Genomic DNA, 20,078 nt, shown 5'->3' on the forward strand with positions numbered 1-20,078 from the left:
ATTCCTAAATCTTCTGATTAATAATAACCATAATATTTCACTCAATACCTAGCCTGTATTAATTCATTGGCGCTTCATCAGTGTTACACACAGCTGTGGACTTCTCAGTGTCAGGCAGTCTGCACACGGAGAATGAAGTACAATTCATAATTCCAAGTATATATTAGACACATGAAAACAGGAAATAATTGTGATTGGCTATTGATGGGGAGATGCGGTGGTTTACACTTAGTGCCCCCTGATTTATTCTCCTCAGGGTCTTTTCTCATGGCAACAGTTATTAACTTCCAGTCAGGGATCTTGTTCTGTGTGTTGAAACCCCTGCCTACCTTACAGTTGTTACCAGAGACATCTTATTTTCATGCTAAAGTCAGCTTTAAATGACACAAGGAAGTTTCTATTTCTTGTTGACTACAGCACCTTGTTATCATACACCCAAGGCCTATCACCCCTTCCTGTCTGATACTGTGTTCTGTAAGTGTTTACCATCAACACTCAGCTCTTTCTATCCGTCTTAGTTAACCCTTCACACCGTGGGGTTTATGCTTGTATCCTTTTAATGAGGAGTGTATCAGCTGTATTATGAGCATACATTGCAATTTCAAAGAAACTTTATCAAAAAAAACATATCACTGTCGAAATTGACCACTGTTAGGCATGTTCTTTTGTACACTTTGCCATCAAGCTCCTCCCAGTGAGCTTAGTCTTTGTGCGTGTCCTCTCCATGAGTTGGGTCTTGATGATGATCATCTTCCTGTGATGATGATGATAATCTCTCTTCTCGTTACTTCTTATCGAGAAGAGAGATTATCATCATCATCATCATCATTATTTATTTATTTATTTATTTATTTATTTATTTATTTATTTATTTATTTATTTATTTATTTTTAGTGCATCTACCAGCAAATTGGCTGATATCTGAGAAATAACAGGTTAGCGCAGAAAAGTCAGTGTCCCTGTTTGGTCAAATGTAGTTTTTGCCTGACCTCTCCGCCGTGCTCACCCGCTCTATGGGTTACTGCACAAAGACAGTACTTGGAGGTGGTGCCAAGCTCGTAAGAAGGCATTCCAACAGGTAACGCAATCGTTACGCTCTGCACCACTCCTCGTGCATTTTGATCCACAGAAGTGTGTTATCATGTCCTGCGATGCCTCTCCGTATGGTGTAGAAGCTGTTCTTTCACACTGCATGGACAAAGGGGCAGAAAAGCATGTAGGGCAGGGGTGTTGAACTCCAGGCCTCGAGGGCCGGTGTCCTGCAGGTTTTAGATGTGTCCTTGATCCAACACAGCTGATTTAAACGGCTAAATGACCTCCTCAATATGTCTTGAAGTTCACCTAAGGCCTGGTAATGAACTTATCATTTGATTCAGGTGTGTTGACCAGGGTGAGATCTAAACCCTGCAGGACACCGGCCCTCGAGACCTGGAGTTGGACACCCCTGACGTGGGGTATGTCACGTACCCTTACAGCAGCGGAAAAGGGCTATTCACAGCTATAGAAGGAAGGATTAGTAGTAGTCTTTGCTGTAAAGTGTTTTCATCAGCACCTGTATGGCTGCCCTTTCACTGTCTTTACAGACCATGAGCGCTTACTGAGAGCATTTAGTGAAACTTAAGGCAATCTACCCATGGCTTCAGCATGTGTGTAGCACAGAGCATTAACACTGTCAGCATACCATTGTCGCATAGTTTACAAGGTAGGAAGTTAAAATGCAAATGCAGATGCTTCAGCTGCCTCTCCCTCCCTGTGATCACCAGTCTGTTTCGAATGCCCCCAGAGACTCTGTTTTTTGTTAAATAAACTGTCTTACTCTGTAGTGATGGCTAAACACATCAAAGCATGGACTGAAAGAAGCCTTCTTTTAGAAGCCAGTCCTGTGTACTGGAGTACTATGAATTGTAATTATGGGTATTCAGACATGAATGCACTGAGTAGCCTGTAATGTTTAACGATAAACCTATTTGTGGTTTAGTCCACTCTTATTTCCCAGATTACGTGATACATGAACATTTTGGCCATAGCCTGTGGTCTTAGGACTTCATTACATGGATGTTGGAGTTTCCTTTTCTGCCTTGTCTTCATGGAATACGTTGCAGAAGGACTGACAGTAGTCAATTTTTATTTTTGTTATTTCATTGCTATTTTATTATTGCTGTAAGTTTAAAATGTTTGTCTGAAACAGACAAATCTCTCTTGTAAATGAGACACAGAGTCTCAGTGGGACTACCTATATAAGTAAAGGTTAAATAAAAAACTGCATCAAGTTTAAAGTTTAACACCTCAAATGTACAGCTGTTTGTCACATTAAACATAAACCACAGCACACAGCACTACAGAGGGGTGAAGAAGCACTCTCCGCCAGCATTGTATCATTATCATTATTATCGTATTATTCATTTTATTTTTTTCTATTCTTTGTGGATTATCACCCAGGTCTCTGACTCAGTCAAGAGGCTCTCAGTTGGTCAGAAGGTTTAACAAAGACATTAATAACCACCATCATGATACCCATTATCTCTGACTACGATCTTAGGTGGAGTCTAGTCAGCTAGCACGCAAAAGCCTGAAATACATTAAGTGCATACAACTTACTTCATAGTACACTCCTGTGATCTAGTAAGATATTTAATGTGGACCAATTATGCTTTTCCTTATTGCAACACATGACTAATGGTGGATATTAAAAGTAGTAAAAGTTTTAAGACAATGAGGTCAGTGCATGTGCAAGTCATCCCCTTCCTGATTTCTTCGTTTTTTGCATATTTCTCACCATTACATGTTTCAGAGTGAAATGTGAATGTAAAATGCAGTCATTAAATGACAATTTCAGTTGTTAATTAAGACAAGCTATCCAAACCGGACCCTGTGTGAAAAAGCAATTGCTGCCCTTGTTAAATCATGAATGAAATGTGGTTAAATGCAGTTTTTATAAATCTGGGTTATATTTCACCAGACAAGTTCATGTTGAATTTACTGACACTCTACTCCTTCCAGGCTGCTATCAGTTTTGAAAGCATTGCAAAACTATCTCTAAGGCCTTGGGACTCCAGCAAACCACAGTGAGAGCCACTGTGTACAAAAATACAGGTAACAGTGAAATTTCCCAGTAGTGGTCAGACCACCCAAATTATTCCAAGAGTAAACCGTGACTCATCCAAATGAAGAACCCAGAACCCAGGTGTTGTGATTGAACAATACAAAAGAGACTCGGCACAACTGGCATCCAAGGAAGAGCTCCAGGACGAAAACCACTATTGGAACTCTTTGCATTACTGCTACATTCCCACGCTGTTAATCTCAATACTAACATCATTATAGCAGTCCAATCATCTTCTTACCCGCCTTCTTCAAGCCAATCAGCTTCCACTCTGCAGAGTTTAAATCTCAATGGTCTGTCACTTACACTTTCAGAGTCTCATACGTGCAACCCACCTCCTCCCCATTTCCACCTTGCTGAGTCACTCCGAATTCCACCCAAGCCATAATCTTCATTTTCACCACCACCAGCACTAAGACTCCAGAGGGGGTTTATCTTAAATCCGATCGCCACTGGGGCCAGAGTTCAATCACCAGATACATCAATCCATTTCTCTATCTCCGTATATCATAGAGATCAGTTCTTCCAAACGATCTCTCCTTATTGAAATGGCAAATGTCTAAACTGCTGACTTATTTATAAACTGTTTTTTATAAAGTTCAAGTAGCCAAGAAAAATGCAGCTTTAAGTACATTTTATATTTGTTTTTATTATTAAATTACATGTAAGAAAGCTGTTTAAATCTGTTGCTATAAAAAGTTGAGTCTTCTTTTACTATGTGTGGTTCATATCACTGAACTCTGTATTTGTAAGGTTGAACTTGAATTTGACTACGTCGGTGATTTTCAAGTTCCAGGCAGTTTTCATAAATATCTTCTTTCTGCTCCTGTTGCACAAAAACATGGGAAGAAAACCAAATTCAGATGTTTTCGGCACCACTAAACATGTCCAGATGTTTAGTAATACCTAAAGTGGAAAAGGTAGTGGACCAGCTTGATCTTGTATAGAAACAGATTGGTTGTTTGTTGCTTCTCAACAGACAATATAAAAATTATTATATTTACCATTATTGAAGCAGGAGAACGAGAGCTATAAAAAGAGAGAGAGACATGTTGTTTTTAATCCTAGCAGTGTAATACATTTAGCATAAAACTGTTTAAAAGCAGTGACTGCAGGCAACTTACCGTGAATGTCGTTTGCAGACTTTTCTCAGAATGATCACAATAGTAATTAGAAAGATCAGGAAACACGTACAAGGTACAATAACGGCTACGGCAAGTGGGATTTTCAATTGATTTCCTGCTTCAGCATCCTCTGTAAAATACAAAAACAGACTTGTTTCACTGCAGTTCTAATGTTCAGTTAACTTTTTTTACTTCCATGTACAGTGTTTAACAAATCTATTAGACCACCTATCCTAAAAACTGTTAAAGACAAATATTTTAGAACTCTGTCAGAAATTCATTTTAAGATTATATTCTTATGAGCTTTTCTTTTGGATGTTTTTATGCCCATGTTTTAAGCCTATTAACCATTACAGAAACATAAAAAAGGATTCTGTTAATGATGTGTTAGAAACCCTACATTGGGTGATCTAATATATTTTTATGCACTGGAAGACCAGTATGAGTTTTCTAGTCTGTTTTAGACCTGCAGAAAGGAAGTTAGCTCTGCTTACACATCCCCTGTGGTCTCTCTAAAGACATCAGACTCTCAAAAAATGTTCCTATTCATAATTCATCTTTGTGTCAAAGTCTGAAACCTGGAAGCTTTACAGAAAATAAATTTTACATTAAACCAATCTAATCACAAAATGTCTAGAGTTGTAAGATACACAAATATAAAGGCAATGCAAGTGAAGCCAGATGTGTTCGCCTCTTTTGTGTTTGAACACAGAGGCAACTTTCAGTGTCTGACTTTCCCCTAGAATAACATTTAAGCAGTGGTAGTGGAAACTCAACTTTCACCTACTCCACCCTAAAAGCTTCCAAACCACTGGCAGTCCCAACTTTTGTCTTTGATACAAAGAGAGAGAAGTTGATATGGAAAGTGTCGTTATTGCCCCCTTCTTCCTGTTTCCATAGCTTGACTACCCCCTCAGTCATGATAAATAATTTCTCTTGTTGTTACTTCAGGTGTTTAAGGAATGCTTGTGTTTTTATGTGACCTGAAAACTTCAAAATGAGTAATTCACCTGTAATTACGAGCTCCCATTTCTTTTCCCCGACTCCCTTTGATGCGGAGAATTCACAAGTGTAGTTTCCCGTGTGCAACCTCTGGGCTCTCGTTATGGTTAATGCATATAGTTGGCTCTTTAACATGGACACGTTCAGCTTCAGGCTCTCAGCTTTAGAGGACGTTACACATCTGACCTTTGAGTCCTTTGAGCTGCTGTTTAAGGTTTTGTCTGGCCTGATAGTGAACAGAATATCCCCATTCATTTTCCACGCCAGTTGAGTTAAGTTGCTAATTGAGTCATTGCTACAGTTCAGGGTCACTGTGCTCCCAGCTGTCTGTGAGATCCTGTGCGTTTCTGATAAAAAAGAAAATCATATTGTAGGTTTTGTTTTTGCTGGAAACTTTTAAATACTAAAGCAATAGGAAAACAAAACTATTCCTCAAAAAATCCGAACACAGCTCAAAATGTCTATAAAAAGATAATTAATTGATTTGCAAATCATTTAAACTGTACATACTCTACATTTTTATTGTTGATTGCTAGCATAATATTTTTATTACTTATAGAGTTTAGTAACTTAAACATAGTCATGTTTGCATAACAAAGTGTAGGGAGCAAAGCCACAAAAAGTAGTGCATTAAAGTTTAAGTAGCAGTCTTCTGCCGATTAAAGCTGTCGTAACTGAACTGAAAATCAACCTTGCTAGGCAAAAAGCTACAACTACAACTCGCCCACATATTCAGCTTATCGTTGCTGTTCTATGGGTCACATATTTTCCACATTTTCAAACTGTTCCCATAGGCTCTGCACATTGTCAGAGAGAGTTCAAATTTATTTTACCTGCTTGCAAGAAAATATAGAAGAAGCACCATATCAGAGTCAAGGTCCAGTTGATGCCCAAATATCTTGAAAAGTCTTCCATGGCAACATGAAGGAAAGATAATTTAGAAACATATTTTCAGTATGTGCTGGATGATCTGTAAATATTCCTAACTGGTAGTTTATTTGCATCTTTTACTACGAGAGCTTCAATTAGATTTGAAATGTAATATCCTTGAGAGTAATAAACAGCGATTCTCTTACCAGTATTGATTGCCATATGCTGTTTGGTCCTTATCTCAATACGACAACAGCTTTAAGGTCGCAAAAGCAAGAAAAAGCAATATCTAATAGCTATAGTAATTAGAAGGCACAGCTTCTACGGGGGGCATACGTGCATAGCATTAAGATACAGCCTCGCTGTCGTTCTTTCGCAATACCACAGATATGGTTCCACACAGGAAGTGAAAAACTTTGGTCTGTGGCCATGTGAGAGATATGCTCATATTTGTTTGGTTGGCCTTTGAAAGTTGCAGGAGATGCTCTGAGAGTACATGCTGACATTTGTTGACGATGGCATATTGTAGTCGCTTACAACCCTTTATTGCAATGTTCTACTTATACCAACACCACAGCGAGAGGCTACAGATCGCATGGCATGTATTTGCTTCGTTTGTCATTTTTAAAAATGCATAAAAGTCCACTTGAAACTAGGAAGAGGAACACTGTAATGAAACCCCTTTTAGCAGTCACAACTTTGTGCTCTTACGTGGCATTGTAGACAGTAAAAAGTCAAACATGAAAGAGTGCAAGATATGAAAAAGATTCCCTTGAGTTTGAGAATAATGTTCCAAGCTTCAGTTGAGCAAACCCTATCTGTTTAATAATAATAATTTATAATAAAGTAGTAAATAGTAAATAGTACTGTCAGGGTTCTGGGTCTGAGCAACCCAGGATCCCTGAGCAGTTATGGACTGGTTATATTATATGTATATTTGGTGTTGCTGTCTCTCTTCTTCCTGTTTGCGGATGTGTGTATGTGTTTCTGCGGGCGCCTTCAGGCCGGGTGGGTGTGGCCCTGCTGGTGGACTGGCCACACCCGAAGCCACACACCTGCTCCTGATCAGGCCTCGTCGGGGGAGCTACTTAAGAGAGTCTTGGAGCTCCCACCGACGCGGGATCATTTCGTGAGACTTCCCGTCAGTTCTCCAGTTGGTCTGTTTGTGAGTGTGAGCTTACCAAGTGAACTGAGGGTACTAACTACTGCCTCTATTTTCCCAGGAAGGATTGCTGGATGAGAGGGCAGCAGACACAGTGCACTGGCACGAGGGAGCGGACACACGAGCACAAACACTGGGAGAAGACACGGAGTGGGAGTCGGGAGCACACGGGGATGTATTGTTGTGTGTACAGTTTTCACTGTAAATAAACGCACTGCTTGTACATAGAGCACCGCGCCTGGGTCCTCCTTCCCCACACCCCCCCACGGATCGCCATGCCAAACCGTGACAGAATGATCCCGCCAGGCATGGACCCAGCGGTCTCTGAGGAGAGGCTCAGGAGGGAGGTGATGGACAAGGTTTACCGCCTATGCGAGTTGTGGGGGGAGAAGCCCGCGGAAGGTTTGCGTCACGCCGTGGAGAGGCGGCTGCAAGAGACGCTGTTCAAATTCCCCTGGCTGGTGGACTCCCTCAATTCAGTAGTCCTGGACTTCCTGCTCTCAACTCTCCACCTTCACTCTCCTACTCAGGCTGCTCGCCAGCCCGGTCAGCTGGTGGATGCACAGCCTGACACGCCGGCCCCGACGTCTACCCGGAAATGACGTTCGCGCCGCCGGCGTTCCTCACCGCAGCCGACTTCCCGGACATCTCAAGAGCCGGCTGTGGTGAGTAATAAGGACACTTTTTCATTTCTCACCCCATTTGCTTCTTTGTTTTTAGTGGATGGTGACACCGCCGACGCTGCTGTAAGCCAGCCAACAGTGCAGCTAGCGTCTCCTCGTTCAGCGATCTCCACACCGCTCAGCTCTTCACCATCTGTAGCAGTGCCACCTGCTACGACGCCACCCGGACCTGCTCGGCCCGAGCCGGAGGAGCTCGTGCTGCCAGCCGAGGAGCAGCTCGGCCCGAGCCGGAGGAGCTCGTGCTGCCAGCCGAGGAGCAGCTCAGCGGGCAGGAGCCGGAGGAGCTCGTGCTGCCAGCCGAGGAGCAGCTCAGCGGGCAGGAGCCGGAGGAGCTCGTGCTGCCAGCCGAGGAGCAGCTCAGCGGGCAGGAGCCGGAGGAGCTCGTGCTGCCAGCCGAGGAGCAGCTCAGCGGGCAGGAGCCGGAGGAGCTCGTGCTGCCAGCCGAGGAGCAGCTCAGCGGGCAGGAGCCGGAGGAGCCAGCGCCGCTGCCAGCCGAGGAGCAGCTCAGCGGGCAGGAGCCGGAGGAGCCAGCGCCGCTGCCAGCCGAGGAGCAGCTCAGCGGGCAGGAGCCGGAGGAGCCAGCGCCGCTGCCAGCCGAGGAGCAGCTCAGCGGGCAGGAGCCGGAGGAGCCAGCGCCGCTGCCAGCCGAGGAGCAGCTCAGCGGGCAGGAGCCGGAGGAGCCAGCGCCGCTGCCAGCCGAGGAGCAGCTCAGCGAGCCGGTGGAGCCAGCGCCGCTGCCGGAGGGACCTCCACGTCTAGCGCGCCCTCCACGCCGTCCACATCCAGCGCGTCCACGTCAGCGACCAGCGCGTCATCGGCCATGTACCACATCTCGCTGTTGCTCACCGGAGCAGCACCGCCGGACCCGGGGCAGGTCACCGCAGCAGCAACGCCGCCGCCGGACCCGGGGCGGGCCGCCTGGGGAGCAGGGCAGTCGCCACCGGTCCCGGGGCAAGCCGCCGGAGGAGCAGCTCAGGCCGGGTGGGTCTGATCCGGTGGTGCCAGCGCCGCTAGCTGAGGAGCGCGGCAAGCCGGAGGGGGCCGAGCTGGAGCTCAGCGAGCGGAGGGAGTGGGACGAGCCGGAGCAACCCACGCCGCAGCCCGAGCTGGAGCTCAGCAAGCCTGTGGAGCCCGCGCCGCCACCGGAGGAGCTCAGCGGGCAGGAGGAACCCGTGCTGCCCACGCAAGACCTTGGAGAGCCGGCGGGGTCAGCACGTCCGCGTCCCGCACGTCCGCGACCCGCACGACCGCAACCAGCACGTCGTAGATCAGGTACCACACCTCGCGGTCGCCCGTCGCTGCTGCCACGCCGCCGCTACCGGACCCGTGGCCGCCCGTCGCTGCTGCCACGCCGCCGTTACCGGAGCCGTGGCCGCCTGCCGAGACCGTTTCACAGCGGCTGCCGGACGCATAGCCGCCCGCCGCAGCAGCAACACCACCGCCGGACCCGTGGCCGCCCGCCGGAGCTGCAGCGCCGTAACCTCTGGACGCCGGGTAGGCCACCAGAGATGCAGCACCACCGACACAGGATCAGTGGCAGGCCCCCAGAACCGTTTTGCTGCTGCTGCCGGACCCATGGCCGCCCACCGGAGCTGCAACGCTGCCCCCACAGGACTCGAGGTCAGCCGCCTGAAGCGTCCTATTGCCATCACGGGACCCAAGGTAGGCCGCCTGAACTCTTTTATTGTAGTGATGGGCTGCCTGAGACTGTTTTGTGGCATTTTTCTTTTTTTTGCGCCGCTGCGGGATGTGCGGTCTGACTTGACTGTGACCTGGGAGGGTTTGTTACTTATTGTTTTTGCTTGTTTTGGTTCACACCCGAAGCCACACACCTGCTCCTGATCAGGCCTCGTCGGGGGAGCTACTTAAGAGAGTCTTGGAGCTCCCACCGACGCGGGATCATTTCGTGAGACTTCCCGTCAGTTCTCCAGTTGGTCTGTTTGTGAGTGTGAGCTTACCAAGTGAACTGAGGGTACTAACTACTGCCTCTATTTTCCCAGGAAGGATTGCTGGATGAGAGGGCAGCAGACACAGAGTGCACTGGCACGAGGGAGCGGACACACGAGCACAAACACTGGGAGAAGACACGGAGTGGAAGTCGGGAGCACACGGGGATGTATTGTTGTGTGTACAGTTTTCACTGTAAATAAACGCACTGCTTGTACATAGAGCACCGCGCCTGGGTCCTCCTTCCCCACACCCCCCCACGGTTTGCCATGCCAAACCGTGACAAGTAGTTCACCCAGATTGGAGACCCAGGTCTCCAACAACTGGAAACATCTGCAAAGTGCAGTGAGAGCAAGTCCTTTAACCACAATCCATGTGACCCATATATTTGGACCTCTGAGGCATAAATTACTGGAATCTCAGGCATCTGGCCCTAGACAGTGCTATTTTTATCTGTCAGAGGCACACCCGAATATATCCAGTCACCACTTGCTCACATTTATATCACGCTGTCATTTTGGATCAGTTGTTTGATATTCTGACACATCTTCCTGTAGTAGAGCTTGTTGTTATGGCTGTTTGTTTGTTTTATGATTGTGTTTTACTTTAGGCATTTTTTGTCTTTGTGATGCGTGGTTTTTGTTGTTGTTGTTTGTGGGGGGTTGTGGATTGTTCAACCTCAGTGAGTCATAGTTCACAGCCTGTCTCATGTTTTCAGGCATTACACATACACGAGTTTTAGAAATGTTGCGGTTCGTTTACCTTTACTAAAACAAAACATTCCACACTTGGAAATTTCCTTCAGAGAAATGTTAATATTAGCTATTATTAGCTTTTACTTTACTTTCTCTACAAACTGAGGTGTGCAAGAGCCTCAACCCCCATTATGAGCACCTTCTACAGAGGCACCGTTGAGAGTACACTCACAAGCTGCATCACTGTGTGTTATGGCTCCTGAACACGGTCCTGCCAGGAAAAGTCAGCACTCTGATTTTGTTGGACCCTGTTGTCTATGTAAGATTGTATTGCGTTTATTTTTAAGTTGTTTAGCATTAGGGATGGGTATCGTTTATGTTTTATCCGATACCGGTGCCAAACCGGTACTTTTGAAACGGTGCAGGTGCTTAAACGGTGCTCAAACCGGTGCTTTAAGAATGGAGAACACAAACTTTGTCCAAAAACCTCTCATGTTTAGCTGGGTTTTTTTATTTTTTTTTATTTTTTATAAAGATAACGATGTTAGCCTTTTCTGCAGCTATAGGGTATATATGGTATCACTCTTGGCTGGAAGCAGTGCTTAAACAATGGAAAAAAACACAAACTTTGTCCAAAAACCTCTCATGTTTAGCTGTTTTCCACTTTTTCTTTGGTCATTTTAGCCTTTTTAGCCAGGGTGAAGGGAGTATCTACCATCAAACAAGAAGTCAGCCGCATGTAACTACGACGGTGTTTGCTAGTTCACCTTACGTTGCATTAATGTAAAAACGTAGTTAGCCTACTCAACGTAAATTACACACGAACAACATTAAGCTACTCACGGCTGCTGCTGCCATCATCATCTGTCATCATTTCTGCTACACTGACAGGGCTAGGGGCCAGGACTCTCCTCTTCGGGTTCTTGGGGGATGTTGCTAACTCCGGGTCCGATAACAGGCACCACACCCGCAGTAGATGTGCTCGGTGTGAGGTCTCGCAGCAAGCTATCAAATACGGTGCATTTATCGCTATGCGTCGCCAGGTGTTTCATCAGATTCGAGGTGTTACCTCTTTTGCACAGTATCACCTTAAAGCACTTGTTGCAGGCTGCTGCGTTTGCAAGACATCAGGCTCCTGAACACACAGTGACTGGAATGACACACGCACATACTCATACACGTCACAACCAAGCACTTATCTGCAGTATCTCACACACACATGCACACCTTCAGACACCAAGCTACTTTTTTCACAATACTCACTCGTTTTGCACAATAGAATAGCATTTTGCACACTTCCATTGCACTGTCTTGTGTCTGTATCGTCCTGTTCCATCCGGTCTTCCAATGTTTTGCCCTTTTGCATTTTACGTAGTCCTGTGTTCGTCTGTTATATGTCATATGTAGCACCAGGAAGGAACGTTGTCTCGTTTCACTCTGTACTGTACCACTGCACATGGTTGAAATGCCAAATAAAAGTCACTTGTCTGTAATCAGGCCCTATCTTATATTAATGACCTTATATTACCGTATCCCCTCATTAGAGCACTTCGCTTGCAGTTTTAAAACTCTGTTGTTCCTGATGTATTTAAAATGCTGTTTTAATTTAATGCTATATAAATAAAACTGAATTGTAAATTGTCATGTGGCCTAATTTCTTTTTTTAGCTAAAAGCTGCTCTGCCTGCTCATATAAACCTAGCTAACCATTTGTGGTGATCCACCATACATATTACTGTAAAATGCCATGGCAACAAACTTGTGTTGCTATGGCATTTTTACTTCACTTGACTGAAGAAAAACACTGTGGAACTACATGGTTGTTATTAAAGTAGTAAAATAATAATATGCTATGACTGTCTCACTTGGCTTTCCTCAGCCTTACCAAGCCCTCATTTTTAGCTTAATACAACTTTGAACTTTGCGAAATAGGTGTACAGGATATGGTGATACCACAAGATCTATATCTTAACTCAAGAGGAAGCCCAAGATGTCGCAAGATTTAGAGGGAAAAAAAGTTTCTCTGAAATGGAATTTTCTGTTAATCCTCATCTAAAGTTTGTTTGATGTTAGAGATTTTGTTTATGACAAATAATACTATAAAAATGTAGACAGAAAGCCATGATCTTCAGATTACCACATGCAAAATTATGCCATAGAATGTGGACTAAAATTAATTTTAACAATACTGCCCCTTAGTGGTGCCTCACAGCCTTTCATCACTGGACTGGTTAAATCAAGTTTAACTTAGAGACGATTAAAACTGTGAACAATGAATGAGTGTATTCTGCTCGTCCAGAAAGAAGAAGATTAAGTAAAAATGGGAAACAGTTAAGATTTGATAGTGATTGCTTCTCTTTTCTATCTGTCACAGACTCTAGGGTCATGTTGTTCCTAGTTCCTCAAATACCTGGGAGGATGGCAAGTAGTCAGGGGTGAAATTAGTTATATGTACTTGAGTATAGGTCTCAGTTGTTGTGTCCTTGGGCAAGACACTTCACCCGTTGCCTACTGGTGGTGGTCAGAGGGCCCGGTGGCACCAGTGTTCGGCAGCCTCGCCTCTGTCAGTGCACCCCAGGGTGGCTGTGGCTACACTGTAGCTTGCCATCACCAGTGTGTGAATGTGTGTGTGAATGGGTGGATGACTGGATGTGTAAAGTGCTTTGGGGTCCTTAGGGACTAGTAAAGCGCTGTACAAATACAGGCCATTTGCCATTTTTACCATAGTGCAACGTTAACATACTCCTATATACTTACATTTCAATCGTATACAATCTCCGCTATATCTGATCATTTTTAAATATTTTAGTTAATCAGAACATCTGCAAAAATAAAGTGGTAAGATACAGCCTAATGGTTTAATAAGTGTCATTCTGAAATAGAAAGTTCTGCATTATAATAATTATGTTTTAACACCTCCACGGGAGGCCAAAACCCAACGCAGTCCCCCAAGAAAGGGCAATTGCCACCAGTGCTGTTGACCAGCATGGGTAGCTGTGCCGCTGTTGATCAAAGACCGAGGAAGAGGAGGAGAGGGAGAAGGTGTGTTTGGACACAGCAAGAGAGAAAACAGAGGGGTAGGGTCTTTGAATATAGGGACATGATAGGATGCCAGGGAGAGGGTGAGAGAGAGACAAATGATCTGTTCTGGTGACCCCTCAACGGAGCAGCCGAAAGGAGAAGAAAAAGATAAATACATTGTTGTTTTTTATTATTTAATATATGCACTTCCACACTTTGATATTTCTCCTTCTGCATTGGCAAATGTCTTTGATCTATTATAAAAAAAAAGGCAAATCAAAATGATAATATAAAAATATAAATAGAGTTTTCACGTTAGATTTTCATTTAGTCAGTATAAAGGAAAAAGCACAAGTCTGTGTTACACCAAATATTACAAGCTGAAACTTAAGCCCACGCCGCCCACTACTCTACCCACTACACCCTACACAGTTACTAAATCTATAGTGTGTAGGGGGTGGACTGAAATTCTTCTGTGTTTCTCTCTTCCTCTTAATTCTGTTTTGATGTTGTAGCTTGTTTCACTCAGTGTGCGTCATTGGGTGCGTGCTCCCCAGAGAAACACTGACACGACACGTCTTGACCACGTGTGACTTTTTATTGCGTCGGTTCACTTTTCAAAAGAAGATACAGCCACACATCTATCAGCAGAGAAGACTACAAGTTAGTAAAAAGGATTTTTTTTCTCCTTTCCAAAGATTAATCATGTATTCTTACAAACATACAGGCAATGCAACAGTCTTAAAATACACAGAACTATACAATACCAGCATATTGATGTACAAAACAGCCAGCAGCATATTTGATCAAAACATTGTTATACGTGTGTTTAATAATTTGGCTGTTCATTAAAGGCTCAGTTTCTGCCACATTGGATTATGGGAGGTGAAGTGACTACAGATCGGGGATGGAGGGGAGCCCTTGGATCGTGCCCCCAAATCCAACACTTTGAGATGTACATGTGTGGCATAGAGGCACAGATTGAGCATCAGCTCATTTTGCATGAATGGGTTAATGTCCACAAACATGAAGCTTTATGCACTTATATCTGAACATGTTTAAAATAAAAGTCATTATATTATTGTCGTAGGTATATTACAGAGACGTGATGTTACGTGGAGGTGTTTGTGTGTACAGAGGGGTCACAAAGAAATGAAACCAATCATAAAAAACAAAAAAGGAAGTAAAACATCAAGTTTACGTAGCCATATAACCACTTACAATAATTAACACTTACAGAAAAGGCACTGGAAGTCTTACGGTTGCATTGGTTTGAGTAAAAAAGAAAGCCAGAAAAAGTGTGAAGATTTTAATAAATCCAAGGCGTATTTTAAGGCTTAAACACACTTTGTAATAGTGAGGAAATGGGTCTCCTTTACTCAGATAGATGCATGATGCTGCTGGGCATTTTCTGTCTATAGTGGGCTCGTGGGATTAAATTATTAGTGTTGTCACAATGAGAATGTGTGTTTGCAGTGGACAGTGAAATAACTAAAAACAGCTGCACACTATGTACAATATTAGGCACGTGATAGGGCATTATGTACAGCTGGACTCCCCCCTCCCCTACAGTTGTTTCTCTCTGTATTTATAAGCATATCACAACTATTGTGTTTTCTTAAGGGGTATGTTCTCTGCTGTGCTCGGATAAAATCACGCAGAAAATTTTTTTTTTCCACAGCCAGGTTAAGGATGCTTGTTTTCATTGATGAGCACGGTTTCTTTTATTGTCCCACCTCCAACAATACTTTGTGCTGATGGTGCATGATCTTTATCGGCCGGACGCTTGTTTGTATAGCACGAAAAGAGAGGATTTGGTTTGAGGTCGCCGCTATAGTTCACTCTCTGATAGGGCAAAATAAGCTCTGCTCTCTTCCACGGGCTGTTGATATCACAGTACGCAGCGCTCTTAAAGGCAACACAACATAAGCAAATCTTAAAAAGAAGAAATGCGGACTGAAAAAGACATTCGACATGTGGTCTCTTTTTTTCTGTTTTTTTTTTTTCTTTTTTCTTTTTTCTTTATTCCGGACTTACTCAGCTCTGGCTGCGCTACCTGGTATATAAACATGAAAAAGAGAGAAACGCTCCAATACTGATGCACATCTCTGTTTACTCAAAAGAATCCTGTGTACATGGATGCAATGGATGAGGTGTTGTGAGGGTTAAAGGCCTTGCATAGAGCTGAAACCTCTGAATGTGCAAAAGAGGAATGCTCTTCTAAAACCTGAAAATGGACTTGTTCTGCTTCTTCACAAAGACCTTTGCAGGCTACACGTTAATGTGCCGACATTTAGTCAGGTGTACTTTCCACGCGAGAGCCTTCTCGCTGGCAAGAATTGCAGCAACATGCTGCATTTGCAGTATGTGGTGCCTGAATGGGAATGAAAGTCGGTGCCTAACTACGGCGATAGAACTGAAATGCAGACACACAAGTATATTCTAACCCCCCTTTTCCCCTATCTACTCAAACCCTGTGTAAAAAGGTCTATCCTTCTAGTATGTACTATTATAAGTCTTTCAATAGAAAAGATGTTTCTAAAAATTGAACAAGGATCGTCAAGTAAAAACATCCTCCCTCACATGTGTCCTTTCAATATATTTTTAAATATAAGAACACGCTTAATAAAAAAAACTCCTGTTTTTCTAATCTACTCTTTTTTTAATATTTCATAGTTATCACAAACATTTTTTTTGTTTTTTGTTTTTGTTGGGGTTTTTTGTAACTTGGAAATCCTAAAAGGTTTTAGTCCCTGTTGATTTTGTTTTTCATACATTTGGTTTCTGACCTGCCTGTTCAAGAGTGTGCATTGTCTTGAGATAGGTGTGTGTGCTCTCTTTCACATTGAACGTTTTAGTGTGTGCAGGTGTCTCACAGGTTCATACGGTGAGATCGTCTGACCTGGCCCTGCTGCTGGCTTTGCTCAGTCGGCTCAGCGGCCTGTTGTCTTCTATCGTTTCCGCAGCTTCCGTTCCTGCCTCTGCTGGAGTTGCCCCCTCCCCATTCACCGCCTCCTCTACCTCGATGTCCTCTTCTGCAGCCAGATCCACCCTCTCTGCTTCCACCTCTGGCGGCTGCACCTCCTCAGCCTCTTCCTCGTGTAATGTCACCCCTCCTGTCTCAGTGGTCTGGGCGTAGGAGGGCAGAGTCTCGTCATACACCTTAGAGATGTCCTCCATGGGCAGCACTTCCTCCGCTTTCTCCTCCAACCCCTGGAAGGGTGGGGCCCCTCTGCCAGCCTCCATGCCCACCTCAGCCAGTGGGTAGAGGTGAGTCATGGGGGGAGCTTTCTCCTCCTCCAGCAGCCTGTAACCTTTTGCTCTCTGCAGAGATGGAACAGCCAGGGGGGGCAGGCTCTTCCCTTGTGGCGGCAGGGGGGCCAACCCCTCGCCTTGGGAAGGCCCTGGAGCAGGGGCTGGCTTTCGAAAGACAAAGCGAATCTTCTTCAGGCCCAAGTGACTGATCTCCACAAAGTTTAGGAACAGTGAGACACAGGCCACAGCCAACATGAAGATGATAAAGACAGTCTTCTCCGTGGGGCGAGACACAAAGCAGTCCACCGTGTTGGGGCAGGGCCAGCGGCTGCATTTATACAACGGCAAGATGCGGAAGCCATACAGAAAGTACTGGCCCACCACAAAGCCCACTTCAAACAGTGTCTTGAAGATGATGTGGCAGATGTAGGTCCTCAACAGGGTGCCCTCCAGCCTGAACTTCTTGCTTCCTTTTGTACTGGTCTCCTTAGTGGTGCGGACGCTTCCCTGGTCAGGTGCCAGAGGAAGACGCTCCTCACTCAGCTCCTGTTGCCGGCTAAGTTCTGCCTCCTCTCGCTCTTTGCGTTTCTCCTCCATGTGGACATGGTGGACAGCGTGACCCACGTACACCAGAGACGGCGTGGACACAAAGATGATTTGCAGCACCCACAGGCGGATGTGGGAGATGGGGAAGGCCTCGTCATAGCACACATTCTCACATCCAGGCTGCTGTGTGTTGCACACATAATCAGACTGCTCGTCGCCCCACACAAACTCTGCTGCTGTGCCCAGGATGAGGATGCGAAAGATGAAGAGCACCGTGAGCCACACCCGGCCGATCACCGTAGAGTGCTCGTTGACTTCCTCTAAAATATTACCCAGAAAGCTCCAGTCACCCATGATCGGTCCGTAGCACTGCAGAATGAAGGGTGGGGTAGGGAGGGACACGAAGGGTGCAGATGGACAGGGAGGGTGAGGTAGGCAGGGACCAACAGGGGGAGGGGAAAAGAGGGTGCCAAAAGTAAGCTATGCATGAGAGGAAAAAACTTGCAAACATTTAAAAATCAAACGTACGCCAGAATTTGATCGTACTGTCTGTGCTTTTCTGTTTTCAAAACCTGAAAAAGTTCAAATCTTTACATGTACGCACACAGAAAGATGACAGTAAACAACAAACAGCAATTTACTGGTAATTTTAAATATGAAAAAAAACCTTTAAGCTAGGCATTGATTTAACTGTACTAATGGCTGCATATTCTCATCGTGAACTGGACTAACGAAAGTTAACAAATGTGCATACTACAAGCTTTTACTTTTGCTTAGCTATCAGACTATAACACGCCGTATATCTAAATAAACCAATAAAAAAGAGATCACTAAATAAAATAAAGTCCCTTTTTCCTGAAATGTATAATAAATCAAATCAAATGGGCAACTTGCCACAGCTGCGGCTCCGGCGAAGTTGAGTCCTGTCCCGTTCTCTTGGCACCCAGCAGGGAAAAGTGAACTTTTTTCTGCCCTCTTTCCCACCTAAAGCCCTGTCCTTGTCGCCCCACTGAGCAGATGTGAATGAATCGGCTCTGATGGTTGGTTTTTAGTTTGCTGCAATATTTAAGCTTGGAGCCAGACGGCCTTTATTTGCCGGGCGACGTGTGGTGACGCAGGAGACAATAGGATCAACAAAACCAGAGCGGGGATGTATGGGAGCAGGCCTCAGGCTCCCACACCAACATGGCCACTGTACTGCCAGGGCACCGGGTCCACAGCGGAGCAGTCAGGCTACATACATGCGACTTCCTCGAACATGCATACTGTATATAGAAGCATAGATACAGTAGAGGATACAAGAGCAGCAGCATGCGCCTCCGGCTGTGCAGGCCAACATTAGAGCAGAGAGGCAGGTCAGTGACAAACTTTGAAGGAGAGCTTATGTCCTTGTGCGGTAACACTGAACACTGTTGTTTATACTATTATCTAAAGTGAGCATTAGGTCATTTCAACTATATGTAAAGGGTTAATTAATGTATTTTCCCAAATTTGAGGAAACAGTGGCTTGCTCCTGTCCACTTTTATTTGACTTGACTTTTACAACTATGTCGGGCATGTGGCTGTGATTATTCTGCACATGGTTTACAAGTAACAAGACATTTATATCCACACAACATTTACTATGGATCATTGGGAAAATCTGAACAAATGAAAATCTGCTTCTGCACTTTTTTTCTTGGCTTTCCATCTCCAACATTTCAAAATTAAGATATTACTTAAAAAAAAGGACAACCTCTTCCACCAGTTACAGTCTTTTTCTTTTGTCTTTAATAAATTAGAATCTGCATCTCTCAATAAATGAAGAAAAAAACAAAAAAATACTACTCGTCCTTATATGAACTTAAAGCAAGACTTTTGTTTCATATAAGCATGTCTCTAATTCGTATTCTGTACATAAATCAGGACTATACATCTTGTTTGTTTGCACACAGTTATCTATATTATTTCTGGTTTAAAAATACCATAAAGGCAATTTTATAAAATATTTTTATGTAAACACATTTAAAATTTTAACTTTTAGGTGAACAAAATGTGAGTTTTTTAATGCTAGAAGAGACCTTTGTGTGTGTATGTATCTCGTACGTGTGTCATTTAGGCAGAATGTGAAAAATGTGAAGCACTGAATGATTGTACACGCTGTAATGTCTCTATTAGGGAACTAGTCAAACTCTGCCAGCTGAGAGAAGAAAAACATTCAGCTGCAAACTTTGATCTCAGAGTCATTCCACAGATGTTTGCACAGAGGAAAAGCTGCAGCGGTGCCCAGTGAGGTTGTTTTCCATTGTTTTGACAATTACACTATTAACAAATCACCATGAGTTTTATAAGGCTATTACATAAAACATAAAGATAGGCGAACTGGTATGCGATGCCTAGTTAAAAATATAAATAAATAATTTTCTACCAAACCAAATAAGTCATATTTCCACTCCACAAAGCATAAAAATACACGTTGAGATGTTAGACGATGCAGGTTAATTTCCAATTTGTCCAGTTTATCCTGATTTGTGGAACATGTCAGTGATTAACATGATGGACTTCACCAATTTGAACTGGTTCATTAGCAGCAACTGCTAAGATGGAAAAGAAAGGTACAGCAGGGAAGGGTTGAGCACTATTACTTCGTACAGAGTAATAGAGTTCAATCTTTCATCCTCCACAGATGGGG

General features: G+C 44.2%; 2 protein-coding genes and 1 pseudogene across 3 annotated transcripts; 1 reads left to right on the forward strand and 2 right to left on the reverse strand.

Annotated features, from left to right (window-relative positions):
• Positions 1-894: 894 nt before the first annotated feature.
• LOC146500574 (uncharacterized) lies at positions 895-6,938 on the reverse strand. 2 transcript variants are annotated; one of them, XM_085136135.1, is made up of 6 exons: positions 6,306-6,938; positions 6,063-6,137; positions 5,238-5,576; positions 4,228-4,357; positions 4,108-4,132; positions 895-3,929 (listed from the first exon to the last, which is right to left on the reverse strand). In XM_085136135.1, the coding sequence occupies exons 1-6, from the start codon at positions 6,319-6,321 to the stop codon at positions 3,834-3,836; spliced, it is 681 nt and encodes a 226-aa protein (XP_084992261.1). In that variant the 5' UTR covers positions 6,322-6,938; the 3' UTR covers positions 895-3,833. The 2 variants fall into 2 exon arrangements, with proteins under 2 accessions (XP_084992261.1, XP_084992260.1); XM_085136134.1 differs by lacking the exon at positions 6,306-6,938 and having other exon boundaries at positions 3,813-4,132; positions 6,063-6,144.
• A 22-nt stretch (positions 6,939-6,960) lies between these two features.
• Positions 6,961-13,303, forward strand: LOC146500575 (uncharacterized; annotated as a pseudogene).
• A 400-nt stretch (positions 13,304-13,703) lies between these two features.
• On the reverse strand, positions 13,704-19,031 carry LOC146500576 (gap junction alpha-8 protein-like). The gene has a single exon (XM_085136133.1). It carries the CDS (start codon positions 17,759-17,761, stop codon positions 16,487-16,489), a length of 1,275 nt encoding a protein of 424 aa, XP_084992259.1. The 5' UTR covers positions 17,762-19,031; the 3' UTR covers positions 13,704-16,486.
• Between the last annotated feature and the right edge of the window lie 1,047 nt (positions 19,032-20,078).

The sequence above is a fragment of the Neolamprologus multifasciatus genome, chromosome 16 (assembly GCF_963576455.1).
Source record: "Neolamprologus multifasciatus chromosome 16, fNeoMul1.2, whole genome shotgun sequence".
In the NCBI taxonomy this organism is placed as follows: Eukaryota; Metazoa; Chordata; class Actinopteri; order Cichliformes; family Cichlidae; genus Neolamprologus; species Neolamprologus multifasciatus.

Coding starts and splice junctions, on each gene's coding strand:
- LOC146500574 (XM_085136134.1), bottom strand. CDS start 6,144: ATGGAAGACTTTTCAAGATATTTGGGCATCAACTGGACCTTGACTCTG. Junction 5,577..6,062: donor CTATATTTTCTTGCAAGCAG/GTAAAATAAATT, acceptor CTTTTTTATCAG/AAACGCACAGGATCTCACAG. Junction 4,358..5,237: donor ATGGGAGCTCGTAATTACAG/GTGAATTACTCA, acceptor TGTATTTTACAG/AGGATGCTGAAGCAGGAAAT.
- LOC146500576 (XM_085136133.1), bottom strand. CDS start 17,761: ATGGGTGACTGGAGCTTTCTGGGTAATATTTTAGAGGAAGTCAACGAG.